This window comes from Tachyglossus aculeatus, chromosome 7 (genome assembly GCF_015852505.1).
Source record: "Tachyglossus aculeatus isolate mTacAcu1 chromosome 7, mTacAcu1.pri, whole genome shotgun sequence".
Lineage (NCBI taxonomy): Eukaryota > Metazoa > Chordata > Mammalia > Monotremata > Tachyglossidae > Tachyglossus > Tachyglossus aculeatus.
Window position 1 is genome coordinate 58,835,493 of NC_052072.1, and position 26,605 is coordinate 58,862,097.

Here is a 26,605-nt window from a genome sequence, read left to right on the forward strand (position 1 = left end):
ATGCTGTAATGGTAGATACAGAATTTTACAAGCTTTTAGCCTTTATTGCCTTTCCTGATTTGCCCTTTATCAGTAATAACAAAAGTCATGATGTTTTATATCTTCAGATGTTATTGTGATGTTGTGCATTTAAACATTTTATTGGAACTAAATGGGCAAATACATTTAAAATTGCCTCTCAACCTTCATGTTGATGGAGGAAGATTGTTGATTTACTCCAAACTGGAAAAAGAGGGTGGCTGAATTGCTTCACATTGTGTTAGCCACACTATTCCACCTGTACTTTGATGGAAAGAAATAACCATGTAATATAATTGCTTAGGGATACTACTGGGTTTTTCTGGAAGCAACATGGCCTAGTGGAAAGAGCACGGTCCTGGGAGTCAGGGGACCTGGGTTCTATTCCCGGCTCTGCCACTTCCCTGTCAGGTGACCCTGAGCAAGTCAATTAACTTCTCTGTACCTCAGCTCCCACATGTGCTAAAAGGGGACTCAATACCTGTTCTTCCTCCTATTTAGACTGTGAGCCAAATATGGGGCCCAATTGGCTTGTTTCTACCCCAGCGCTTAGTACAGTGCCTGGCATAATAGTAAGCGCTTAACGGATACCATTAAAAAAAGGGACTGGCACTTTGATGGTACTTGCTAAGCACTTACTATGTGCCAAGCACTGTTCTCAGCTTGTTCTCAGATTAATCAGGTTGGACACAGTCCCTGTCCCACTTGGGGTTTATGGTCTTAATCCCCATTTTACAGATGAGGTAACTGAGGCCCAGAGAAGCGAAGTGACTTACCCAAGAAGATGTTTTAGCCGCACATGCAGTGATAGGTGAATGCTTGAATGTGAAGGACAATTAACTACCTGCTCAGGTTCCCTGTTCAAAACTACACCCAAGATATCTTGCTGAGCACCTTGCAGAGACCTTTATTTTCCCACTGAATGAAACCAGATTTCTTGAGGAAGGCAGCTCACCAAGCCAAATTCTGACTCCATTTCCTCTCCTCTTCCTGGAAATGGAAGGACTATTCCACACTCCAGTATACTGTAGGGAAGCACCAATCCCAACTAAGGTGGCTGGAACTGGAGGTCAGGGCAAGGTTGGCTTACTAGAGTACCCAGAGCAGACTCTATGTCATTATACTTACATATTTTTCTAAAATGCCAAGAAAACTTAGAAGAATATAACCTTAAATCTGAAGCACTTCAAAACCTTGGGTAAGTCACTTTGCTTCTCTGTGCCCCAGAGTTACTTCATCTGTAAAATTGGAGTTAGGACTATGAGCACCATGTGGGACAGGGACTGGGTCTAATCTGATTACTTTGCATCTACCCTACTGCTTAGTACAGTGCCTGGCACATAGTAAGCACTTCACAAATATCACAAAAAAACCCGGTGCTAACTGGTCCTGATATTCACAATGCCATTTTTTTCGTTGACAAATCTGAGAAAAGAGAGTGACTTTTAGGTATTTGTTGGGATCTCCACCTCAAATATCAATTAGAGGTAGAAAAATGAGTCATGACTGTAAACATGGAGCTAAAGTTGTCTGTAATTCACAGCACTGGTAACGTCTTAGATAATTTACATCCATTCTCAATAATCAATCAATCCATCAGTGATACTTATAAAATGTTTACTGTGTCCGGAGCACTGTGCTAAGAGCTTAATGATGCATGTTTATGTATTCTGCAATCATATCATTGCTGCGAAGTACAGTTTTTCTTCCTGGATGTGGATATATGACTGCATCCACTAAATTACTGATTCATAAGCTTCAGCCGAACTCCTAGGGGTAAGGAGTGAATCCCAGAAAGAACTGGTGAGGCATTTTTTTTCTTGCTGGGTCTTATATTTTTATTCTCAAAGTGAACACTCTCGCTACATAAAGTGGCAAGACCACAACCTTGGAACACAAACCTTAGGAAAGAGCTATTTTCCTGACAGCTCTCGTATGCTCTGATTCCTATGGAAACAGAGTTGAATTACACCTCTCCCAAGACCCCTCCACCTAGGAATCTTCTTTGGTGGGGAAAGATCAGAGGAGGAAACACCAAGAGGGAAGATGATCAGCTTTTTCTCACTGGCAATTAGCAGAAGACCCACAGCTAGTGGTGGAGGCAGGTGGGCAACTGTTGCCATGGGAACCAGTAAAGCCATAGAGTTACCAAAGGGTGAATAAAACGGAAAGGCGAAGAGTTAAAAAAAAAGTCATTTCCTAAATAACTTAAAAGATGAAGCAAATGCCTCACTCCTCTTCTGAGCTAACTTCAGAAGAGCAGGTTAAAAAAGGAAAATAAAATGGTATTTAAAAAGCTAATCTGTCCCCTGAAGGCTGCTAGAGCATGCAACCACTATAGGTATCTAAGCTCCAAACCAAGGCTTGTCCATCCTTTTGTATGACTGCAGGACTTTATACCTGCAGTCCTACAGAGAAGCAGCATGGCTCAGTGGAAATAGCCTGGGCTTTGGAGTCAGAGGTCTTGGGTTCAAATCCCAGCTCTGCCAATTGTTAGCTGTGTGACTTTAGGCAAGTCACTTAACTTCTCTGGGCCTCAGTTCCTTCATCTGTAAAATGGGGATTAATGTGAGCCCCCCATGGGAAAACCTGCTAACCTTGTACACCCCCCGGTGCTTAGAACAGTGCTTGGCATATAGTAAGTGCTTAATAAATGCCACCATTATTATTATTATTATTATACCTGTATTGAGAAGCCATCAGATGTCTTGAACAGTTACATGATAGAAGGACAGTACTAGGAACACATGTCTGAAGTGTGGAAGGAATGTTTGATATTATGGAACTTTACAGAGCTCTCCTTCATGGTGAGCTGTAGTGAAGGCATTGTGAGCCAAGTGAGCCAATGCAGCATTTCAAAGTAAATCATGCAGCACCTTTTCAAGAGAAATAGCTGGGCCTAGCTGGGAAATAGTGACAGACAAACCAGTTGGTATGAAGAGACTAGAGCTGGGATGGCTCTTCAATCAGTCAATCAATGGCATTTGTTGAGTGCTTACTACAGGCACTGTACTATGCGCTTTGGAGAATACACATTTAAAAGAATCGCAAATACCACAAAGTTCTGCACACAGTGCTTACAGCTTTAAACAAAACAGAGACTGGGAAAATACCTCGCTCATCTCTTGAAACAAATAAATAAATACAGATAAAGGATCATTACCGGTAGTGTCATCTTCAGATGTGAAAGACAATGAGATATTTGGATGTTAAATAGTGTTTTCAAATTTTATGTTCTACAATAATAATAATTATTATTATGGTACCTGTTAAGTGCTTACTTTGTGACAAGCACTGTTCTAAATGCTGGGGTAGGTACAAATTAACTAGTTTGGACACAGCCCCTGTCCCACATGGGCCTCACATTCTTAATCTCCATTTGACAGATGAGATAACTGAGGCCCAGAGAAGTGAAATGACTTGCCCAAGCAGGCACGTGGAAGTACCAGGATTAGAATCCAGGTCTTTCTTACTCCCAGGCTCATGCTAGTATTTGTAGTGTTTGTTAAGCACTTACTGTGTTCTAAGCACTTACTAAGCACTGTTCTAATTGCTGGGGTAGATACAAGGTAATCATGTTGGACACCTTCCCCGCCCCACATGGGGCTCACAATCTAAGTAAAAGGAAGGAGCCAAGTGGCAGAGTGGGGATTAGAACCCAGGTCCTGTGACTCCCAGCTTCATGCTCTTTCCACTTTTTCCACTAGGCTATGACTGCTTCTCTGTGGCATTACTTCTGGAGAGGTGACTCTGCCACCACACAAGATAGAGGCTGGAATCAAGAATGAATTGGATGATCATCACAATGATTAGGAAAAAAAAGATTATTAGTTCATTTTTTAGTGGTTGATGCCATTTGGATAGTTCTCCAACCAAGTTTAATAGTCCTAGGAATTTAAAGCCTCAAACAGAGACATCTGGGGTCTATCGCATCTACCATCCTCTCCACTTTCATTCATTTATTCATTAATTCATTCATTCAATCGTATTTATTGAGCACTTACTGTGTGCAGAGCACTGTACTAAGCGCTTGGGAAGTACATCTCATCTCCTCCAAATGGCCTTCCCTGACTAAGCCCCCATTGTCCCTATCTGCCCTCCCCTCACCGTCAATAAGCACTTGCTTATTTACCTCTTAAACACTCGGATAATCAACCCAGCCCCATAGCACCTAGGTACTTACACTTTATTTTCCCGAGCTGTAATCTACTATCTACTAGAGAAGCAGCGTGGCTCAGTGGAAAGAGCACAGGCTTGGGAGTCAGAGATCATGGGTTCTAATCCCAGCTCTGCCAATTGTCAGCTGTGTGACTTCGGGCAAGTCACTTAACTTCTCTGTGCCTCAGTTCCCTCATCTGTAAAATGGGGAATTAAGACTGTGAGCCCCACGTGGGACAACCTGATTACCTTGTATCCCCCCCAGTACTTAGAACAGTGCTTGGCACATAGTAAGCACTTAACAAATATTATTATTATTATTATTATTATTATTATCTTCCCTGCAGTTAGAAAATTCCTCATGGGCAGGGGTCATATTTACCAACTCTATTATATTGCACTTTTCCAAGTGCAATATATCATGGCCTAATGGAGAAAGAGCACAGGTCTGGGAATCAAGACCTGGGTTTTAATCCCAGCTCCACCTTTTGTTTGCTGTGTAACCTTGGACAAGTCACTTAAATTTCCTGTGCTTCAGTTACCTCATCTGCATCGAGACTGTGAGCTCTATGTGGGACAGGGATTGTATCCAACAAGATTAGCTTGCATCTTTAGCACTTCATATGGTGCCTAGCACATAGTAAGCCCTTAACATATACCATAAAAAGCACTCTGCATATAGTAAGTGCTCAATAAATACCATTGATTGATTGATGGTTTATTAGGGACAAACGAGACCAAGAAACAGTGACCATAATCACAAAATGCATCATTGCTTAGGTTCCTGCATCATAGGGAAATTCGCTATTGCCCTCCAAAAATATTTCAAGTGGGTTCAGGAGGAACTTGCTATTTTGGCACAAATTTTAAAAATATAGCATTATGTCTTCTTTCTTCTTTTAGTACATGAAGATGATGGGTGTAAACTCTTGCAGTCACTTTTTTGCTTGGCTCATTGAGAGTATTGGATTCCTTCTGGTGACGATCATAATCCTCATTGTAATTCTGAAATTTGGGAACATCCTCCCGAAAACAAACGGATTCATCTTGTTCCTGTATTTTACCGACTACAGCTTCTCGGTCATTGCCATGAGCTACCTCATAAGTGTCTTCTTCAACAACACAAACATTGCTGCCCTGATTGGCAGTCTCATTTACATCATCACCTTCTTCCCTTTCATTGTGTTGATTACTGTTGAGAATGAGCTGAGCTACATTGTGAAGACATTCTTGGTGAGTACATTGTTGGAATGAAGAGTGAGTGAGTGGTGGCCTCATTTTTTTTTTTCCTTTAATGGTACTTGTTAAGTTCTTACTATGTGCCAGGCACTGTACTAAACATTCGAGTTGATAAAAAAAATAATCAGGTTGGACACAGTCCCTGACCCACATGGGGCTCACAGTCTAAATTGGAGAGAGGAGGAATTAATCCCTATTTTACAGATGAGGTAACTGAGGAACAGAAAAGTTAAGAATCTTACTCAAGGTCATGCTGCAGAAAAGGGGGAGAGTCAGGATTAGAATCCAGATCCTCTGACTCCCAGCCCTGTGTTCATTCCACTAGCTCACACTAATTCCCATCAAATTGGAAACTGCCATCAAGCCTAAATGTGTTCTAGGAAATCGATGTCAACATTAATTCAAATTATATGAAAAGAGAAAAAAAAACTCTTTCCAAATGGTTCAATTTTTTAGTGTAGTCTCCTAAATTTAAACCTTGAGCAAAGGGGAAATTCATCATTTTATTTCTTTAGTTTTACAGCCTCTACAGTTGGATTCTAATTCCAGCTTTTCCACTTGCCTGCTGTGTGAGCTTGGGAAAGTCATTTAACTTCTCTGTGCCTCAATTTCCTCATTTGTAAAATGAGCTTCATCTATAAAATGTTCCTCCTCCTCCTAAGACTTTGAGCCCCATGTGGGACAGGGGCTATGTCTGATCTGCTTATTTTATTTCTACCCCAGCATTTAGTACAATGATTGGCACATAGTAAGCACTTGACAAATGTCATTGTTATTACTATTTTATTATTATTATCAAACAATGGTATATATTGAGCACTGAATGTGTACAGAGGACTATTCTAAGAGCTTGGAAAAGTGTAATACAAAAGAGTTGGTAAAAATGATCCCTACTCACCAGGAACTTACAATCTACAGGAGTACTAATGATATTATTACACAAGATCACTTAATGCAATTTGTCAGCTGGTTCAAATGCATTTGCCAGGCTATACCTCCCTTACCACTATCAGTGGGCTAAACATCAGTAGCTGGAGGAAATTTAAGACTTGGTAATATTTTTTTAAATTCATTACAGTTTAGACTTGCCTCCAGTCCAGTTTCTTTCCATTGTGAAGGATGCATTTCTATGAACCTGTGCTGATTTTTAAAATGGAAAGAAAAGAATTTAGAACTACTAACAGGTCGTTATTGAGAGATGCCTGGGTCCTGTGCAAAAATGTCTCCCATCAAGTCAAAGGAACTTCAACTGAAAAACCAAGATTATCTCTCTCTCTTTCTTTCTCTCTCACTCCCCATCCCTCCCCTGCTCTCTTTCTTTCCCGCCCTTCACAAATGCAAGGTCACCAGATTTGTTTGGGGATTTTAATGAGAGCATCAAGGCTATTACATGTTAGCTTTGGAAGTTAGAGAACAGAAGTTAAAACACATTGCTAATGAAGAGTTAGATTGAAACCACCTCAGAAATAAAGGTGCTGATAAAGGAATAAAACCCTTCAGGCAATGACTGATATTTCAATAGAAATTAAGTCCTTAATCTTTGGAGGTCCCAAGCTCTCAATTTCAAAGAAATCATAACCCCCTGGCATTTTAAATGTAATTTTAAAACTACACCTTAACTATATGGAATTTAAAAATGTAGGAGAACCACAAGGAAGCAGAGTGGCTCGATAAAAACAGATCAGGAGTGAGAATCAGGAGACCTGGATTCTAATCCCGGCTCTGCCACGTGCCTGCTATATGACCTTGGGAAAGTCACTTAACTGCTCTGCCCCTCTGTTTCTTCATCTGTGAAATGGATAAATACCCTTTCTTAAATACCTGTTCTCTCTCCTCATTAGACTGTGAGCCCCAGATGGGTCAGAGACTCTGATCTGATTACCATATATCCTCCCCTACCACTGGCACCTAATAGTAAGCACCTAACAAATGCCACAAATCGTATTATTAGAAAAATGATCTATCTATGAATGTTTTCTTAAAGATGTTTGGCACTGTAGCACTAATTCTTTATCATTTATAAAGTGATGACTAATCTATATTAGATTCAGTGCTAAATCTTTCCTTTAGTTCATTTCTAATTACACGTTGCCTCTTCAAACTTCCTGGCTCTTTATTTGGTCTCCTTAATGCTCTGCCCTGCAGTTTCATGTTATTTAATTTTGTCTGTGTAATGCTGTGTTCCTATCAAAGGTGATCGAAACTACTGGCACACTAAATGATTTCTGCTTAGCGTACCATGCACATGTCTAATTTTATTGTTATTATTTTCCTTACAGGGTCTGCTGTCCCCAACAGCATTCAGCTATGCAAGTCAGTACATCGCCCGGTATGAAGAACAGGGAATCGGTAAGCTCAGGCCCTTCAGTCCTGAGTTTTTATCTTACACAGCTCTGAGATGGCTCCACAAAGAGTGTTTTTCTGGCTTTGTTTCTCAGGTCTTCAGTGGCATAATATGTACAGTTCACCCGTGCATGATGATACCACCTCCTTCGGCTGGCTGTGCTGTCTAATTTTGATCGATGCTATCATTTACTTCCTTATTGCTTGGTATGTCAGGAATGTTTTCCCAGGTAAGCGCTTGTTCCAGCCAGGCTGAGTTTTGCTTTTGGTTGGTGAAATATTATATCTGTTATAGTTCAATAGCCACTGCTTCTTTGGTCTGGGGGGATAAGAGGGCCAGAGGAAAGTCGGGGAGGGGGACAGATAGGGCAATCCCCACCGAAGCAGCATGGCATAATGGGTAGAGCACAGCCTTGGGAGTCAGAAGGTCATGGGTTCTAATGCCAGCTCCACACTTGTCTGCTGTATGATCTGGGGCATGTCACTTGACTTCTCTGGGCCTCTGTCTCCTCAGTTGTAAAGTGGGAAATGAGACTATGAGCCCTGTGTAGGGCAGGGACCGTGTCCAACCCAATTTATATGTATGCACCCCAGCCCTTAGTTCAGTGCCTCACATACAGGAAGAACTTAGCAAATACCGCAATTAGTATTACTATTATTACTATTATCTGCATTCAGAGGTACCCCTGCCAAGTATACCTTGGTTTGGGGGATGCATCAATGCTACACCCCATGTTACCTTTGCTGATTGATCCTGTCAGGCTCTGGTTTAACCCTCTGTTGCCAGCCTTCTCCTCCAACCATATGCAGGATTTCATCCTAGCAGAAACCCAGGCCCAGGCTGAGAGCTCTTCAGAGGCAGCATTGCTCCCACAGTACTGGTGGGAGGGCTACTGGGAGCCAGATTTACCCTGCTCTAGAGTACATATGTGACCGATGTTATACAATGCCTTGATATTGGGACATCATATCATACATCTGTTATGACATTTTGCATCTTGTAAGCACCTCTCAAGATTGTGAACTCCCTGAAGGCAGAGATCATGAGGGAAGCAGCATGGTCTAGTGGATAGAGCATGGGCCTGAGAGTCGGAAGGACCTGGGTTCTAATCCCAGCTCTGCCACTTGTCTGCTGTGTGAAGTTGGGCAAGTTGCTTCACTTCTCTGAGCCTCAGTTACTTGGTAGAGAAGCAGCATCTCTTTGTGGAAAGAGCCCCGGCTGGGGGGTCAGAGGTCGTGGGTTCTAATCCCGGCTCTGCCACTTGTCAGCTGTGTGACTTTGGGCAAGTCACTTCTCTGTGCCTCTGTTACCTCATCTGTAAAATGGGGATTAAGACTATGAGCCCCACGTGGGACAACCTGCTAATCTTGTAACCCTTCAGCACTTAGAACAGTGCTTGGCAGCATAGTAAGCACTTAACAAATACCATCATTATCATTATTATCTGTAAAATGGAGATTAAGAATGTGAGCCCCAGGTGGGTCATGGACTGGGCCCAACCTTGTATCTGCCCCAGCACTTAGTACAGGGCCTGGCACATAGTAAGCGCTTAACAAATACCACAAAAAAATATCGTGCCCTATTGCATTCTCCCTAGCACTTAGTATAGTTCTCGCAAACAGCAAGTGATCAATTAAAGTCAGTTGATCAATTGATCATCCCTGAAGTGGCTCCTCTAGTCTGGTCTAGTGGGAAAGAAAGGTTTTTCAGACAGGATAAGAAAATAAATTGCTATGAATGGAAAAAAAATAGAAAAGAATTTTGCTCCTTTGCTGCTAAATGTCATCTCCATGCAGTTTGAGATAGCAACTGGTGTACTACTCCCCCTGCTTCTCAAGTAGTTGGGGAAGACAAGGGATTCATGGCTCTGAACACAGTAGGCATGCAGGAAATGATTATAATAAGCTGGGTAGCTCCTCTCCCCCTAGTGCCTACTATATACAGCATTAACGGGATTTAATTCAGCATTTCTGTCTCCCTCTAAGCCACTTTGGTCATTAATTAATAGCTCAGCGATGAAATTCTTTCAAGACCATTTCAAGAACAGAGGGTTTATGCATTCATGTTTATTAATTTCATTTTACAGCATTTTAACTCCATTGCATTTGCCTGTTTAATTGCAACCATACAAATTAAAGGTTTTCTCTCAAAGAATCCAAGAGTGATAATAGCTTTATTTGCAAAGGAAAAGGCCAAAGTAGACCCTCTGACATTGTCCAATATCCCTTAGCTCATCTTGCAGTATATGACTGTTTAGTTACCAAGCAATCTTCTCCCGCTCCCTTCCGACTCACCCCTGCACTTGGATTTTCACCCTTTATTCACCCCTCCCTCAGCCCCACAGCATTTATGTACATATTAGTAATTTATTTATTTGCATGAGTGTGCCACCACCTCATCTGGACTGTGAGCTCTTTGTGTGAAGGGAATGTGTCTACCAATAATTTTACATTGCACTCTCCCCCAAGTGCTGTGCACAAAGTAGGTGCTCAGAAAATACAATTGATTGATTGATTGATTGAAGTAATCACCTCTTGTTCTATTTTGGTCGTAGGAACTTATGGTATGGCTGCCCCTTGGTATTTCCCGATCCTTCCCTCCTACTGGAAGGAGCGCTTTGGCTGGGCCGAGGTAAAGATGGAGAGGGAGAAAAGCAACGGCTTTCTCTTCACCAATATCATGCTGCAGAATATAAACATGTTGGACAGTAAAACAAGTACGTCAATAAAATGCTCTGGAAAAGCAGATTTCATGATTCATGATTTTCTCCAGGCTCCTCAATACTGCTAATCATTCTATGTCTGTCTGTCCCGCTAGAATATAAGCTTCTTGAAGGCAGGGATCACGTCTACTAACTCTATTGTATTGTAGTCTCCCAAGCACCTAGCAAAATGCTCTGCACAATATGTGCTCAATAACTACTATTGATTGACTTTTTTAAGGTTAATCGTCATAGTAATGAGTGAGTCCATTAGTTTTCAGTTTTTTAAATTGCATTTGGGAAGCCTTTACTAGGTTCCAGGCACTGTTCTAAGTGCTGGGGTAGATACAAGGTAATCAGGTTGGACACAGTCCCTGTCCCAAATGGGGCTCACAGTCCTAATCCCCATTTTACAGATGAGGGAACTGAGGCAAAGAGAAGCGAAGGGACTTGCCCAAGTCACAGCAGACAAGGGGCAGAGCTGGGATTAGAACCCACATCCTTCTGATTCCCGGGCCTGCGCTCCATCCATTAAGCCATGCTCCTTATTTTCCCAGAGTGCCTATTGTCCCGTTTTTGTCTTTGGGGAATACTCTTTTACATGCTCGAGAGAGGTTGCATAGATAAAATGGGGAAGCAACGTGAGTGGAAAAGAGCCCGGGCTTTGGAGTCAGAGGTCATCGGTTCAAATCCCAGCTATGCCACTTGTCAGCTGTGTGACTTTGGGCAAGTCACTTCACTTCTCTGGGCCTCAGTTCCCTCATCTTTAAAATGGGGACTAAGACTGTGAGCCCCATGTGGGACAACCTGATCACCTTGAAACCTCTCCCCAGTGCTTAGAACAGTGCTTTGCACATAGTAAGTGCTTAATAAATACCATTATTATTATTATTGTTATTAATAATAATAAAAATAAATTACAATTTAGATACAAGAGTTTAAAAACATGAAAAATCCATTGTGCGAGGAGCTCTCTTTTGAGATACCTATGAATTATAACTTTCTTACTTTGTTCCAATTTTCTGATGCCTCAGTTTCCCTTTTTTAGAGGAGCATGGTTTAGTAGAAAGAACATGGGACTAAGAACTAGGACTGAGGGCATGGGAAGCAGCATGGCATAGTGGAAAGAGCTGGGGCCTGGGAGTCGGAGGACCTGAGTTCTAATTCCGCTCTGCCATTTACCTGTTGTGTGACTTTGGACAAATCACTTAACTTCACTGTGCCTCCATTCCCTCATTTGCAAAATAGATTTTCAATAACTGTATTCCTTCTTAGCCTGTGAGCTCCATGTGGAAACCAATTATCATGTATCTTACTGCACTACTTAGTATAGTGCCTGGCATTTAGTAAGCATTCAACAAACACCACAATTATTATTATTTCTTAGAATAGAGAGACCTGAGTTTTTGTCCTGACTCCATAACTTGTCTGTTTTATGACGTTGCACAAGGCACTTAACTTTTCTGTGACTCATTTTCCTCATCTGAAAAATAGGGATTCTATACCTGTTCTCCCTTCCTCTTGGACTATGAGTCCCATATTGGACAGGGGCAGCATTTAATCTGATTTTCTTGGATCTAACCTAATGCTTAGCATAGGGCATATAGAAAAACACTTCATGAATAATACTATTATTAGTAAGTAATGGAGCTATACTGTCTTTTAAATTAAAATAAAAGGTATCAATAGTATACTAATACATAACAGTCCTCTAGACTAAGCTTGTTGTGGGCAGGGATTGTGTCTATAAATTCTGTTGAATTGGGCTATCCCAAACACTTAGTACAGTGCTCTGCACCTAGTAAGCACTCAATAAATACCACTGATAGATTGATATTAACAACTTCTGTCTTCTATTGACCCAGACCCTGAGTACATCTTTCCTTCCAACCTTGAACCTGAACCGAAAGATCTCACTATCGGAGTTTCTCTCCATGGTGTAACCAAGATGTATGGATCTAAAGTTGCTGTTGACGACCTCAATTTGAATTTTTATGAAGGCCATATCACATCACTGCTGGGGCCAAATGGAGCTGGAAAAACCACGACAATGTATGTGAACAAAGCCTCTTCTCTAGTCAAAGAATGCCGAAGAAGCACCTTTCACCTTGTGTGAAAGAGAGCAGTGACAGGCTCGGAACTTGGTCATGTATTGAAAAATTGTGTCAGCTATGGGTTAGATGAATGGGAAGGGGGAGCTGATGTATTTTCCAGTAAGAATTTGGGAGTCTGGCCCTGCCGAGGTGAATTCTTATCTCCCTCCTTCCAGGGTGCAAAGGCGGGACAGAGTTCAGTGTCCTTAATTTGTAATTTCTTTGTCATCAATTTGGTTTCAGTGACTTTCCTGGAAACTTTTGTTCTAATAAGTGCCACAGCACTGCAGACTTCAGAGCTGTGACTTATGAAAACCTGGAGGAGTAGGTGTATACTTCATTTTTTTAATCCTGTGAATAAATTCAGAGGTTGGCCACCCAGGGGTCAGTGAATGTGTGAAGGCGTGGTCATGCAGTGGGGAGACCTGCTACCTAGTCTGTCCCCATTCCAAATACCACGATTATTTTGGGAGTTGGCCCTTTGGGGTAGATTCAGCTGTCAAAGACGAAAATTGTAAAGAGAGATTCAGAGCCCAGTGGAGAGAAAGGAAGGAATTTGCAAGGTCTTTCTGATCTATTAGGAGAGCTCTTGAGTCTGGAAAAGAGGGAGAGTCTGCTATTTCAAAACCAGAAAGTGAACTTTTTTGGATAAAGCAAGACAAGTGTTTCTTGGCTTCATTCTAATTTTCTAGTAGAGAGAAAATGTGTATTCTATTATACCACAAATAGAAATATTCCTTTCCTATTATTGTGTTTACTAAACCTTTACAGGGTACAGCATTATAAAAGTATTAGGTAATTTGCAAAATGCTTTCAAATCACTTTCATTTCATTTGGCTAATTCATGACCGTAAATCTTCTTTGATAGCCATTCTCTCCATCACCTTTGGTATTATAATCTGCGCACACTCTGAAAATTTGGCGATCTCTAATCTCTGGGCAAAAGACTTGGCTTATCCATATTATCTTCCCTTTATCCCCAGCTCCATGTTAACTGGGCTGTTTGGTGCATCTGCGGGCACCATCTTTGTTTATGGGAAGGACATTAGAACTGATCTGGATATTGTTAGGAAGAACATGGGCGTCTGCATGCAGCATGATGTTTTATTCAACTATCTCACCACCAAGGAGCACCTTCTCTTGTATGGATCCATCAAAGTCCCTCAATGGGATAAGAAGAAATTGCACGAGGAAGTGAAGAGGTAAGGGCGTGGGGTGGAAAGGAATAGTTGCCCTTGGTCCCCTTCTGTTCTCCATCTATACTCACTCCCTTGGTGAACTCATTTGCTCCCATGGCTTCAACTATCATCTATTTATGCTGATGACCCCCAAATCTACATCTCCACCCCAGTTCTCCCTCCGTCCAGGCTCGTATCCCCTCCTGCCTTCTGGACATCTCCATCTGGATGTCTGCCTGCCATCTAAAACTCAACATGTCCAAGATTGAGCTCCTTCTCTTCCCTCCCAAACCCTGTCCTCTCCCTGACTTTCCTGTCACTGTTGATGGCACTACCATCCTTCCCATCTCACAAGCCCACAACCTTGGTGTCATCCTTGACTCCGCTCTCTCATTCATCCCACACATCCAATCCATCACCAAAACCTGCTGATCTCACGTCCACAACATCGCCAAGATCTGCCCTTTTCTCAATCTCTCCTCATATCCCAACTGGATTACTGCATCAGCCTTGTTTCTGAACTCCCATCCTCCTGTCTGTCTCTGCTTCAGTCTGCTGCCTGGATTATCTTTCTACAGAAACACTCTGGGCATGTCACTCCCCTCTTCAAAAATCTCCCTTAGTTGCCTATCAACTTTCTCATGAAGCAAAAACTCCTCACTATTGGCTTCAAAGCTCTCCATCACTTTGCCCCCTCCTACCTCACCTCCATTCTCTCCTCTACAACCCAGCCCGCCCACTCCGCTCCTCTGCCGCTAACCTCCTCACTGTGCCTCGTTCTCGCCTGTCCCACCATCGATCCCTGGTCCACATCCTACCTCTGGCCCAGCTGGAATGCCCTCCCTCCACACATCTGCCAAACTAGCTCTCTTCCTCCCTTCAAAGCCCTACTGAGAGATCACCTCCTCCAGGAGGCCTTTCCAGACTAAGCCCCCCCTTATCCTCTCCTCCTCCTCCCCTCCCCTCCCCATCACCCCCACTCCCTCCCTCTGCCATACCCCTTTCCCTTCCCCAGAGGACTTGTGCATATTTGTACATATTTATTACTCTATTTATTTTATTAATGATGCATATATAGCTATAATTCTATTTATTTTGATGGTATTGACACCTGTCTACTTGTTCTGTTTTGCTGTGTCCCCCTTCTAGACTGTGAGCCTGTTGTTGGGTAGGATTCTCTCTATATGTTGTACTTTCCAAGTGCTTAGTACAGTGCTCTGCACACAGTAAGCATTCAATAAATATGAATGAATGAATGAATGAATAAGTAGCCAGGGTCCGAGAGGTTTTGGTGTGGCTACAACATTTGAAAGGGGACAATTTTGCTTTTAAAGAAAGTTTGGGCTGCAACTCTCCTATGAATCAACGCCTTATCATGACAGGAGAGTATACATACATCAGTGAAACAGAGCTATGCCATTGAGTGATATTCTCTCATCAGGGTTACCCATAATGGAAAGGTCTAAGCTAAACTGACAGAGTCGATTCATCTGTGCTGAGCAGCAGCGGCATGGGAAAAATTCAAAGGCATATAATCAGGTGATCAAAATGTTGATCAAAAACCATAGTGGTGACTTTAATTTTTATTGTGCAGAAGAAGGCAATGATAAACCACTTCTGTATTTTACCAAGAAAACTCTATGGAGCATCCATAAAGTCACTATGAATCGGAAACGATTCTACAGCATTTGATGATTGGGCTGCAGTGCAATGATTGTAATGCAGATTTCTTAGGAAAGAGTAGCTTTTCCTCTAAGAATGTCTAACATGCCCTTTGGCTTGGACATTTCTTTCCTGGTCTGGCAATCCTGGTCAGAAATGTATTCCTGTGCATCGCATCTTTGGTGGGGGATTTCACCATTCTAACCCTCTTTCTCTTAAACTGGCGTTTGCTTCTGAAGGACTTTGAAAGAAACCGGGCTGTACAGTCATCGCCACAAAAGAGTCGGCACATTATCAGGAGGGATGAAGAGGAAGTTATCTATCTCCATAGCTCTCATCGGTGGATCGAGAGTGGTAATTTTAGATGAGCCTTCCACGGGGGTTGACCCATGTTCTCGCCGGAGCATCTGGGATGTCATCTCCAAAAATAAAACAGGTATGGTCCTCTTACCCTCATCACCACGAAATTTATGGAGAATGAACAATGCTTTTCAATAAACAAATCAATCCATCAGTGGTATTTACTGGGCACTTACTGTGTGCAGAGAACTGTACTAAGCTCTTGGGGGAGTAAGGACTAATCTCAGCTCTGCCATTGTCTGCTGTGTGACCTCGGGCAAGTCACTTAATTTTCCCTTGCCTCAGTTACCTCATCTATAAAATGGGGATTAAGACTGTGATCCCCATGTGGGACAGGGACGGTGTCCAACCTGATTAGCTTAGAACAGTGCTCGGCACATAGTAAGCACTAACAAATGCATTATTACTGTTGTTATTATTATTACAACAGAGATGGAAGACAGGATCCCTCCTCACAAGATGCTCATCACACCAGATGGGGAAACAGAAACTAGAATAAATTAAGGATAAGGGGAAATGGCTGAGGATAAGGATATGTCCATGAGTGCTTTGGAGCTAGGGGTGGGGTGAATATCAAATATAGACTCCGATGCACAGGAGATACAGGAGGGAAGCAATAGGAGAAGTGAGGGCATAGTCAGGGAAGGCCTCTTGGAGGAGACATGATTTCAGTTGGTCTTTGAATATAGGGGGAGTGGAAGTCTATTAGTTATGAAGTGGAAAGGAGTTCTGAGCCAGAGGGAGGACTTGGCCAAGTGGTCATTGGTGAGAAAAATGAGATCAAGGTACAGAGAGTAAGTTGGCATTAGAGGAGCAGTGTGTGTGGATTGGGTTGTAGTAAGGAGATCAGTGAGGTAAGGTTGGAGGGAGAGAACTGATTGAGTGCCTCAAAGCTGATAGTAAGGAGTTTCTATTTGATGCGGAGATGTATAGATAACCATTGTAGATTTCAAGGAGTGAGGAGATATGGACTGAATGGTTTGTCAGAAAAATGATCTGGGCATCAGAGTGAAGAAAAATGATCTGGGCAGCAGAGTGAAGAAAGGACTGGAAAGGGTAGAGACAGGAGGCAGGGAGGTCAGAGAGGAGGCTGATGCAGTAGTCAAGGTAGGATATAAGAGCTTGAAGCAGCATGCTTGCAGTTTGGGTGGAAAGGAAGGAGCAGATTCTAGAGATGTTTTGAAGGTAGAACTGACAGGACCGGGTGACATTGTGAACATGGTGACAGGCTGAATGATAGAGATGAGTCGAGAATAATGCTGAGGGTATAGGCTTGTGAAGCAGGGAGGATGGTGGTGTTGCCTTCAGTGGTGGGAAAGTCTAGAGGAGGACAGGGCTTCGGTGGGAAGGCAGGGCATGTACAATGAACATTCTATGATTTCATGTTCTATACCCAGTGATTTAAACCTGAGAGGTGGAACTAATGGTAATAATAATAATAACAATGGCATTTATTAAGTGCTTACTACGTGCAAAGCACTGTTCTAATGGCAGTAACTTGAATCTTCACTTCAATGTTGAGAAGCAGTGTGGTCTAGTGGAAAAAAGCCTGGGCCAGAGAGTTAGAGGACCTGGGTTCTAATCCTGGCTCTGTCACTTTTCTGCCATGTGACCTTGGGCAAATTCCCTGTGCCTCAGTTCCCTCATCTACAAAATGGGGATTCATTACCTGTTCTCTCTCCTATTTAGACCGTGAGCCCCCTGTGGGACCTGATTATCTTGTATCTACCCCAGCGTCTAGTACAGTGCTTGGCACATAGTAACTGCTTAAAAAATAGCACAGTTAATCATCGTCAATGTTGCATTGTCTTTTCAAATTGGCAAAAATGGGAATTTGATCTACAGACTCAAGATAGCAGTGCAATGTCGGGAGAGGTCCTACTGTGACTGGTACCCATATTGTACTTATCCTATGAATTAAGGAAGTTTTCCCCTTGGCTAATGATCCACCATTCATTTATTAGTAATTATTGATGAAGAAAACTTCCAACATTTCTGGATTATCAACCAACCACTACAATTAAGCACTTTAAATTTACATTAGTAATATTATCCAATAGTGGTCCTCTCTATCTTCTGTTTGATCCTTCTTGAAATAGACTGACATAAAATAAAAGTCAATTTGTTTTTAGTCAATCAATAGTAAAAGGATGCCTTAGGCGTAAAATACTGTTCTGTTCAAATGACTCTTAAAACATGACCTGTCTCCTTCCTACTTGAATGTCGGCATAAATCCCCACACCTTCACTTTTGGTCTCATTGGGTTACTGTCTTCACCTGAACTTTTCTGTACTTTCAGCTAGAACAATCATTCTATCGACCCATCACTTGGATGAAGCAGAAGTACTGAGTGACAGAATCGCGTTCTTAGAGCATGGTGGACTCAGGTGCTGTGGGTCTCCTTTTTACCTGAAGGAAGTCTTTGGCGATGGCTATCATCTCACTCTCACGAAAAAAAAGGTTAGCGTTGATGAGGCAAAAATGAATTTCTTGAATCGTTTGGAAAGAGAGAGAGGCTGCACATTTGGATAGCCTCTTGCGTCCATAGCCTCTTGTGTTCCTTTCACAGCCTGAGACAGAGGCTGTAGGGTTTATTCTTTGATATCAATCAATCATATTGACTGAGCACTTTTTGTGTGCAGAGCACTGTACTAAGCGCTTAGGAAAACTGGGAGAATGTGGACAAGAAATGGGTTTGTTGTGTTGTGCTCTCCCAAGAGCTTAGTACAGTGCTCTGCACTCAGTAAGTGCTCAATACATATGATTAATTGTTTGATCGATTGAACTGGTATATTTGTAGAGTTTGCAGGAAATGCTTGTGGTATTTGTAACACATTTCACAGAATTCACATTTTTCTTTATGGCACTACCACTGTCTTGCATTCAATAAATAATACAAGGAGTACTAGAACTTAGGGTTGCAGTTTAGCATCATAGGAATCAAAGCCATTAAATTCAGCGGCTGGTAGCACAAGACTCTGTAGTTGTGAAGTTGCATTCTTGTGCGTGTCTCGTGATTCGTCAGTTTACTCAGTTGACAGGTGCTAGCCTCACCTCTCTGCCTAGGACCTCCTATCCCCTCAACTCCATGTTCCAGAGAAGGGGCAGAAGGAGGTTTCATTCTCGGGACAGCAGAAAAGCTTGACATGCAATCTGTCAATCAGGGATATGTCCTGATGACATGCTTCCTGGGATGGCCTTGCAGGCAAGGTTATTGGAATTTTCCTCCAGTCCGCGATCCCATTAACACTAGGTCAGTGACTACCATTGTATCCTCCCGGGCTATGAGCGAACCAAAAAGGGAGACATTTTCTTAGGGAAATTCCTTTTAAAAAATATGCCTGCTCACGCAGTTGCCCTTTATGAACTAGAGGCTCAGATGAGCTCTAAACCAGTGGGAAAAGAAACGTGAGAATGAATACATAACTTTTTGTCCCTCCGACTTTCCAGCGTGGACTTCAAATTGAGGCCACTGAGTAGACTTTTCTCCTAGCAATGGACTCAGGTTGGGTAGAGCAAAGTCCCCTGAGTAGCTGAATTCAAAATTCAAAAATGCCTTTGGTTCTTTGAAAGGAAAATGGTAGGGCATTGACGTGCTAGGCTGGAGCAGTTTGAAAGTTGTCTCAGTCCCCATGACAGTTCCTGAGAACTTTCCCTCTTTTCCAGAGGCCACACATAAATTCAAATAAAATATGTGACACTTTGGCCGTGACCTCCATGATTCAGTCACACCTCCCCGAAGCCTACCTCAAGGAGGATATCGGTGGAGAACTGGTATACGTCCTTCCCCCTTTCAACACAAAGGTTTCTGGGGCCTACCTGTCTCTCCTACGAATGCTTGATAATGATATGAACGACCTCAACATTGGCTGCTATGGAATTTCCGACACCACTGTGGAAGAGGTATGAACAGCCAACTGTCAATCAAGCGTCTAGTTAACGGGTTTCTTTTGAAGCAGGAAATACTCAGGAAAATACTGAAGAATATTTCCACTGGGAAGAAAAGAAGAAAAATGCAAGAATGATCATTTGCAATATTGACTAGTAGTAAAGCACAATTTTTCGATTTCTTTCCCCCAAAATAGTCCTTTCGATTTAGTACATACACAAATGTTCACTATAACAAATGAAAATAATAATCTCAACTCATAAAATGCTAATGTAGAAGCAAATCTGTACTCCCCCGGGGAATGAAATGTAGTATTGCAAGTTTCTTCAGGTCACGGATTAGCCTTTTGCTGTTTTCATGTCTTCAAGCTCTTTGTACAGTGAGAAGCAGCATGGCCTAGTATAAAAATAATGTTGGTATTTGTTAAGCACTTCCTATGAGCCAGGCACTGTTCTAAGCACTGGGATAAATACAGGGTAATCAGGTTGTCCCATGTGGGGCTCACACTTTAGTCCCCATTTTACAGATGAGGTAACTGAGGCACAGAGAAGTGAAGTGACTTGCCCAAAGGCACACAGCTGACAAGTGGCGGAGCTGGGATTAGAACCCACATCCTCTGATCCCCAAGCCCGTGCTCCTTCCACTGAGCCACACTCCTTCACTAGCGGAAGGAGTATGGTCCTGGGAGCCAAAGGACCTGGGTTCTAATCCCAGCTCTGCTAATAGTTTGGTGTGTGAACTCAGGCAAGTCACTCAACATCTCGGGGCCTCTGTTTCCTCAACTGTAAAATGAGGATTCAGTGTCTTTTCTCCCTCCTATTTAGACTGTGAGCCCCAAGTGGGACAGTGACTGTGTCCAACCTGATCAACTTGTATCTACCCCAGTGCTAGGAAGAGTGCTTGACACAAAGTAAGCACATAACAAATATAATAATAATTCAGTGCTCAGCAAATGTTGATACTGTTGATATAGGCACTACTTCATTAATACACTATGCTATGCTGTTTTTATAGGTGTTCCTTAACCTCACTAAAGACCCCCAAAAGGATGCAGAGATGAGTGCTGAAAAATTGCCACAAAAGATCACTGGCGTGTCCAATGGTATAATGACACCAGATGATTGCTCAATGAGCAGCAGCAGTTTCACAGATAAAGACGGTAATTAAGCTCAAATTTTGCTTTTTATTTCAATAAAAGTGTCACTTCAAAACAGGGTGTTCAGCAGTTGGTGTTTTAATGAGCAAGCATCAAATGTTTTACTAAGATTTATTTTTTTGCTTGTACAAATCACCAAATTCTTTCTGTTCACTGAACCAATTAGAAATTGTTTTTTGAACAGTTTCTCTTCAAGACTTTCCTTAGTGTAACAGCCAGGTTTGGGCCAATCCAGAATCTAATTGGTATCACAAAAGATTCTGTTTCACTAAAGGTGGGAACTTTTTGAGAGCGTGGAGAATTTGAGGGTGACAATTTTGGATTTTTAAATTTGCTGAAGTTAGTCAATGTTAATGGAAACAAAACTTTCTGATAGTAAATGTCTACCTGCCAAACTTGCTAAAGAGAATCCAGGATTCTTGCCTTGTTCTGGAAAATAGTGTCCTCTGGATGTGTTCTACATTGCTCATTTATAATCTCTTAGTATACTAACCATAAAGTTGATGGAAATGAACCCTTTGATTAGAAAATCATTGTCTGCTTCAGGAAGGTGAGTTACGTATTTGCCTCTGTTTTGGTTTCACTGTTCAAGGCCATTATTCAGTCAAAAATATTCCTTTCATTGACATTATCTTTTTGAAAGCACATTTAGTCTACTCGATACACCTGTAAGTCATCCATATGTAATTTCAAAAGCGCTAGAAAAGCATACTAATGAACTGAAAATATTCACCTCCATTACTATTCCCTTTTGTAGAGATACAAGTTTGAATTTTAAACTCATTCACTCCATTTAATTGGAATCTATTTTAAATTAAGCAGCTTTGTATTTTTCCTTATCAGCCCAATGAAGATCGTGATTTTTCGCACCACATAATGTGAGATGTGAAATGAACATTACCCACAGTGCTGGCGAATATTGCCATTTTATCATACATTAAGTGCTTCACCTTTTGGGGAGAAAACCTTTTGGGGAGAGGGCTCTATTGGAGCCTACTTTTTCTTGGCTGGGATTATTCATTAATGAAGGCTGTTTGGGAAGCATTGTTTCCCAGGTGTTTGTAATTGTCAGAAATTTACTCAGCACCTGTCTGTCAGATTCAGAGTCAGGAAGAAGATATTTTGACTTGGAGAGCTTCTGGCTACTCATAGTTGTTTTACTGTCTTCTAAATCTATCCTCGTCCTATCATCCAAGAGGTACGCTGGCTCTGAGGGCCACGAGAATCATGCAGGCCTGATTCCACGGAGGCCGATTCTTGGCTCTGGGGGAACTATTCAGTGGAAAGTTTTGTTCCAAATGCCCTGCACAAAAATGGGTGATTCCTACGTAATGAAGTGACTTGATTTCTATGTCTGGCGACTTCCTCTTAAATAGACAAAATCCTAATGAGAACTGGCAGATTGGATGGTTTTGGCCTACTGATGAAGAAGATAGTGGCCATGCTCATCAAGAGGTTCCACCATACCCGGCGCAATTGGAAAGGCCTCATAGCTCAGATTGTCCTCCCGGTGATCTTCGTGACCACAGCCATGGGACTTGGGACGCTGAGAAATGGCGGAACCAGCTACCCAGAAATCCAGCTCTCACCGGCCCTCTATGGCACCTCCGATCAGACGACATTCTATGGGTAAGCATCCTTTTTATGAAATCAAGTAATATCTTCCCGTTTACACAAGGCTGTTTATTCTGATCCAGACCCCTGAGTATTTCTTTCAGCTTTCCTACTGGGAGCGGGGAACATGGGGAGTGATAATAATAATAATAATAATGGTATTTGTTAAGCACTCACTATGTGCCAAGCACTGCTCTAAGCACTGGGAGTAGATACAAAGTAATCAGGTTGTATCACGTGGGGCTCACAGTCTTAACCCCCATTTTCCAGATGAGGGAACTGAGGCACGGAGAAGTTAAGTGACTTGCCCAAAGTCACACAGCTGACAAGTGGCAAAGCTGAGATTAGAACCCACGACCTCTGACTCCCAAGCCTGGGCTCTTTCCACTAAGCCATGCTGCTTAGTGATGAGGAGACTACCCCTCCCCCTCCAACTCCTTACACTCTGGTAGGTAACTACTGTAAAACAGTGGGAAGAGAAAAGTGACCTTCAAAATGTTCCAGAATGAATTACAAAGTTGTTTGGTCATAGCTAGCCCCATTTAAAAACGGTTGGAAGCCTTTTTTCTACTATAGGTGGCAACATGTGCAGGAAAATGGGCTACCTTAAAGCCCAGCTTATTGTCTTCTGTGTTTGACACCAAACCTTTCCCTGTTCCACAGAAACCTGAGGATCACAGTGGCTGGGGTTCTGGATCACTAATAATAGTAGTAGTAATTGTATTTATTGCTTACTGTATGCAGAGTATTGGACTAAGCACCCTGGAAAGAACACACAGGTGTAAATTAGTAATAATGATGATGATGGCATTTGTTAAGCGCTTACTATATGCAAAGCACTGTTCTAAGCGCTGGGAAGAATACAAGGTGATCAGGTTGTCCCAGGTGGGGCTCACAGTCTTAATCCCCATTTTACAGATGAGGTAACTGAGGCACAGAGAAGTGAAGCGACTTGCCCAAAGTCACACAGCTGACAATTGGAGGAACTGGGGTTTGAGCCCATGACTTCCAAGCCCTTGCTCTTTCCACTGAGCCATGCTCTTCTCTAGTAGTAGTAGTAGTTGCAGTAGAAGTGGTAATAGAAATAGCAGTATTTGTACCAGGAGTAGTAATAACAATAACGATCGATAATTATGGTTTTTGTTGAGTGCTTACTATTTGCTAAGCACGATACTAAGCATTGCGCTGGATACAAACCAAACATGTTGGACACAGTCTCTGTCCCACATGGGGCTCCACAGGAGGATTTGATCCCCATTTCACTGATGAGGAAACTGAGGCACACAGAATTTAAGTGACTAGCCCAACGTCTCACTGCAGCAAGGGCTGGAGCCAGGATTAGGACCCAGGTCTTGTCACTCTTTGGCCCACGCTCTTTTCACTAGGCAATAATACTTCCCAGTACGCTCAATAAATACAATTGAATTGAGAAGCAGCATGGCTCAGTGGAAAGAGCACAGGCTTTGGAGTCAGAGGTCATGGATTCAAATCCTGGCTCCACCAATTGTCAGCTGTGTGACTTTGGACAAGTCACTTAACTTCTCTGTGCCTCAGTTCCCTCATCTGTACAATGGGGATTAAGACTGTGAGCCCCCCGTGGGACAAGCTGATCACCTTATAACCTCCTCAGCGCTTAGAACAGTGCTTTGCACATAGTAAGCACTTAATAAATGCCAGTAGTAGTAGTAGTAGTAGTAGTAGTCATAGTAGTAGCAGCAGCAGCCATAGTGATTGTTGGTTTTTTGGGTTTTTTTGCTGTTGTAGTTGGACCAGAGGAGAGGGAGCACAGATTAGTGATTTTCCACTTCCAACTAGAGAAAAGAAGAGGAGCCAAGATTCTTCCCTCCACTTGCAGTTTGAGAATTGAGTTTATTGATTTTTATACCCCAAAGGCAGGTGCTGACCTGTGCTACCTGGAGTTAGCATACTGAGACTCAGAAAGCCAAGACATCCCCCAGCCCAAGCACTGCCTTGATATGTAACCGCAGGGAGTGATGTTGCAATCTGCCCTCTCTGATTCCGGTGTGCCACATTATTGTTCTTCAAAATACGTTACCAGAGCATCAATCTAGAGAGAAATGAACCAGAAAAAAAATTCTGACTCTTTCTCTAGTGTCTGTCAGGGTAAATACCATTTTTTCTATGGTAGGATTTTTCTCAGCCAAGATGTTTCTTAGGTAGCCGGGAAAAGCACAGTTTTGAAGGCTTCAGAGGGTATTTATAAAGTAAAGGAAGAGTCATTAAAGTGTTTTTCTCCTTTTATGTTGCAGGAACTCTCATCCGAGCACAGATGCATTAGTGTCGGCAATGTTGTCTTTCCCTGGAATAGATAACATGTGTTTGAACACTAGTAATCCGTAAGTGAATCATTTTCTTTCCTTCCCTTTTCAGAGTCCTGACCTGAAACAAAATAGTAAATATGGTAGCACTCTGCTGTCAACAACATCTATTAATTTCCTTAATCTCTCTCACGGTCCTCTAGGAACTAAGTTTTCCAAACAAGTTTTCGTGATCACTTATAGTCAGAATAATGTGACATCAGAAGCGTAAATAATTTAATTTTTTTAATCCTTATATTAAATATTGAATGACTTCCCTGGCTGAGATCTATACCGTATTTATTTGAGAAAAAAAATGCAAACATTTTAAGCAGCTTTATTGCATGCGTATTGAGCCAAGGCAGGAGATTAAGCACCCTATCTTGTTGTTGGGTATTTTTCTGAGTCATCCCTCTTTCAGGATTTTTTAAAAATCACCTTTTCTCAGGACTTTCAAAAATCGAACACACCTAAGGACTTTATAATCCTGCAGACTTTAACTTCCACGTAGCTATGTCCCAGTGAGGCCACCCTGAATCTACAAGGAAGCCGCTGACACTTTCCATGTACTGAAACAATCCCCTTGAAATGAGCATTAAAAGCAGTTGAACTTGCGTTCATCAGAGTAGGCCCCGCAATTGCAATATAATGACCTATCCTAGGATTTTGCCCCTGTGTTTATGATGGCGTCTCCCACCGTTCACGATGGTTAGGCTTTGGGCCTTTCACGAAGAATTCAGGACCGAGGCCCTGAGCAGAGGATTTTATTTTAGGGTTAGCACTGCCACTCACGAACTCTCATCTGTGATAGCCAGGTTCATGCTGGGGCATTGGATGTGAAAACAAGTAGCCAGGTGGATACAGGCAAGGTGGGGACTCAGAACAGAGTAATGTAGGCATTAATCCAGGGTGGGACTTGAGATTCCTCTATTGGTATTGGGTCTGGGTCCTGGCACACCATCCGGTTGGAAGAGAGTCTAGATATGCCCCTGCCAAATTCAGTTAGTAAATTGCAAACCCTGGACAGAGTTCCAGAGTACCACTTCTGATGTTGTGTGCCTACATATCCAATCCAAAAAAAAAAAAAAATCCACCTCTCCTTCATGCTTCCTTGCAGAGGGTGTTCAAAGAACAGCAGCCCGAGTCGATGGAATTCCAGCGGAGAACGTATTACTAATTTTGGGGTCTGCTCATGCTCAGAAAACATCCAGGTAAACGTGCATCAGAATTCTCTAATATTGATTCCATTTGAGGCATGAAAGATATGCCCAGTTTACAGGGAGAGGTCTTGTAATTCAAGGAATTGGCACTAGACAATTCACAAAATTAAATATTTGACTGAGTTTGAGTTAAACCAGCAGCCAGTGTTTTAGACCTACATCAGTCAATGAATGGTATGTTTCGAGCACTTAGAGGAGCAGCATGGCATAGTGGATAGAGCACAGGCTTGGGAGTCAGAAGGTCATGGGTTCTAATTCTGGCCCTGCCACTTGTCTACTGTGTGTCCTTGGATAAGCCACTTCACTTCTCTGTACCTCAGTTACCTCATCTGTAAAATAGGGATGAAGAATGTGAACCTTGTGTGGGACATGGACTGTGTCCAGCTGGATTTGCTTGTATCCATCCCAGTGCTTAATACAGTGCCTGGCCCATAGTAAGTGTCTAACAAATACCATAATTATTATTAACTATTATTATTATTAGTGTGTGCAGAGCACTGTACTAAGTGCTTGGGAGAGTACTATGTGATAAAGTATATACTGTACATTCATGGAAGGATTGTTTATCTCAGGTAGATATATGGATTCAACAATGAAAGGGGGGAAAAAAAGGAAAATTCCTTTTACTGGAACAGGTAGGGCCCAGGGCTGTTGT

At 42.3% G+C, this 26,605-nt stretch overlaps 1 protein-coding gene across 1 annotated transcript in view; it reads left to right on the top strand.

The window, feature by feature from the left end:
* Positions 1-26,605, top strand: part of ABCA12 (ATP binding cassette subfamily A member 12) — a 222,070-nt gene that overhangs the window by 145,651 nt on the left and 49,814 nt on the right. The window contains exons 26-38 of the mRNA XM_038748802.1: positions 5,080-5,409; positions 7,695-7,764; positions 7,854-7,988; positions 10,314-10,466; positions 12,326-12,512; positions 13,537-13,755; positions 15,633-15,829; positions 18,053-18,213; positions 19,420-19,656; positions 20,657-20,801; positions 22,175-22,427; positions 24,683-24,769; positions 25,848-25,941. Of these exons, the coding sequence (XP_038604730.1) occupies positions 5,080-5,409; positions 7,695-7,764; positions 7,854-7,988; positions 10,314-10,466; positions 12,326-12,512; positions 13,537-13,755; positions 15,633-15,829; positions 18,053-18,213; positions 19,420-19,656; positions 20,657-20,801; positions 22,175-22,427; positions 24,683-24,769; positions 25,848-25,941 (2,268 nt within the window). The remainder of the gene's footprint in view (positions 1-5,079; positions 5,410-7,694; positions 7,765-7,853; positions 7,989-10,313; positions 10,467-12,325; positions 12,513-13,536; positions 13,756-15,632; positions 15,830-18,052; positions 18,214-19,419; positions 19,657-20,656; positions 20,802-22,174; positions 22,428-24,682; positions 24,770-25,847; positions 25,942-26,605) is intronic.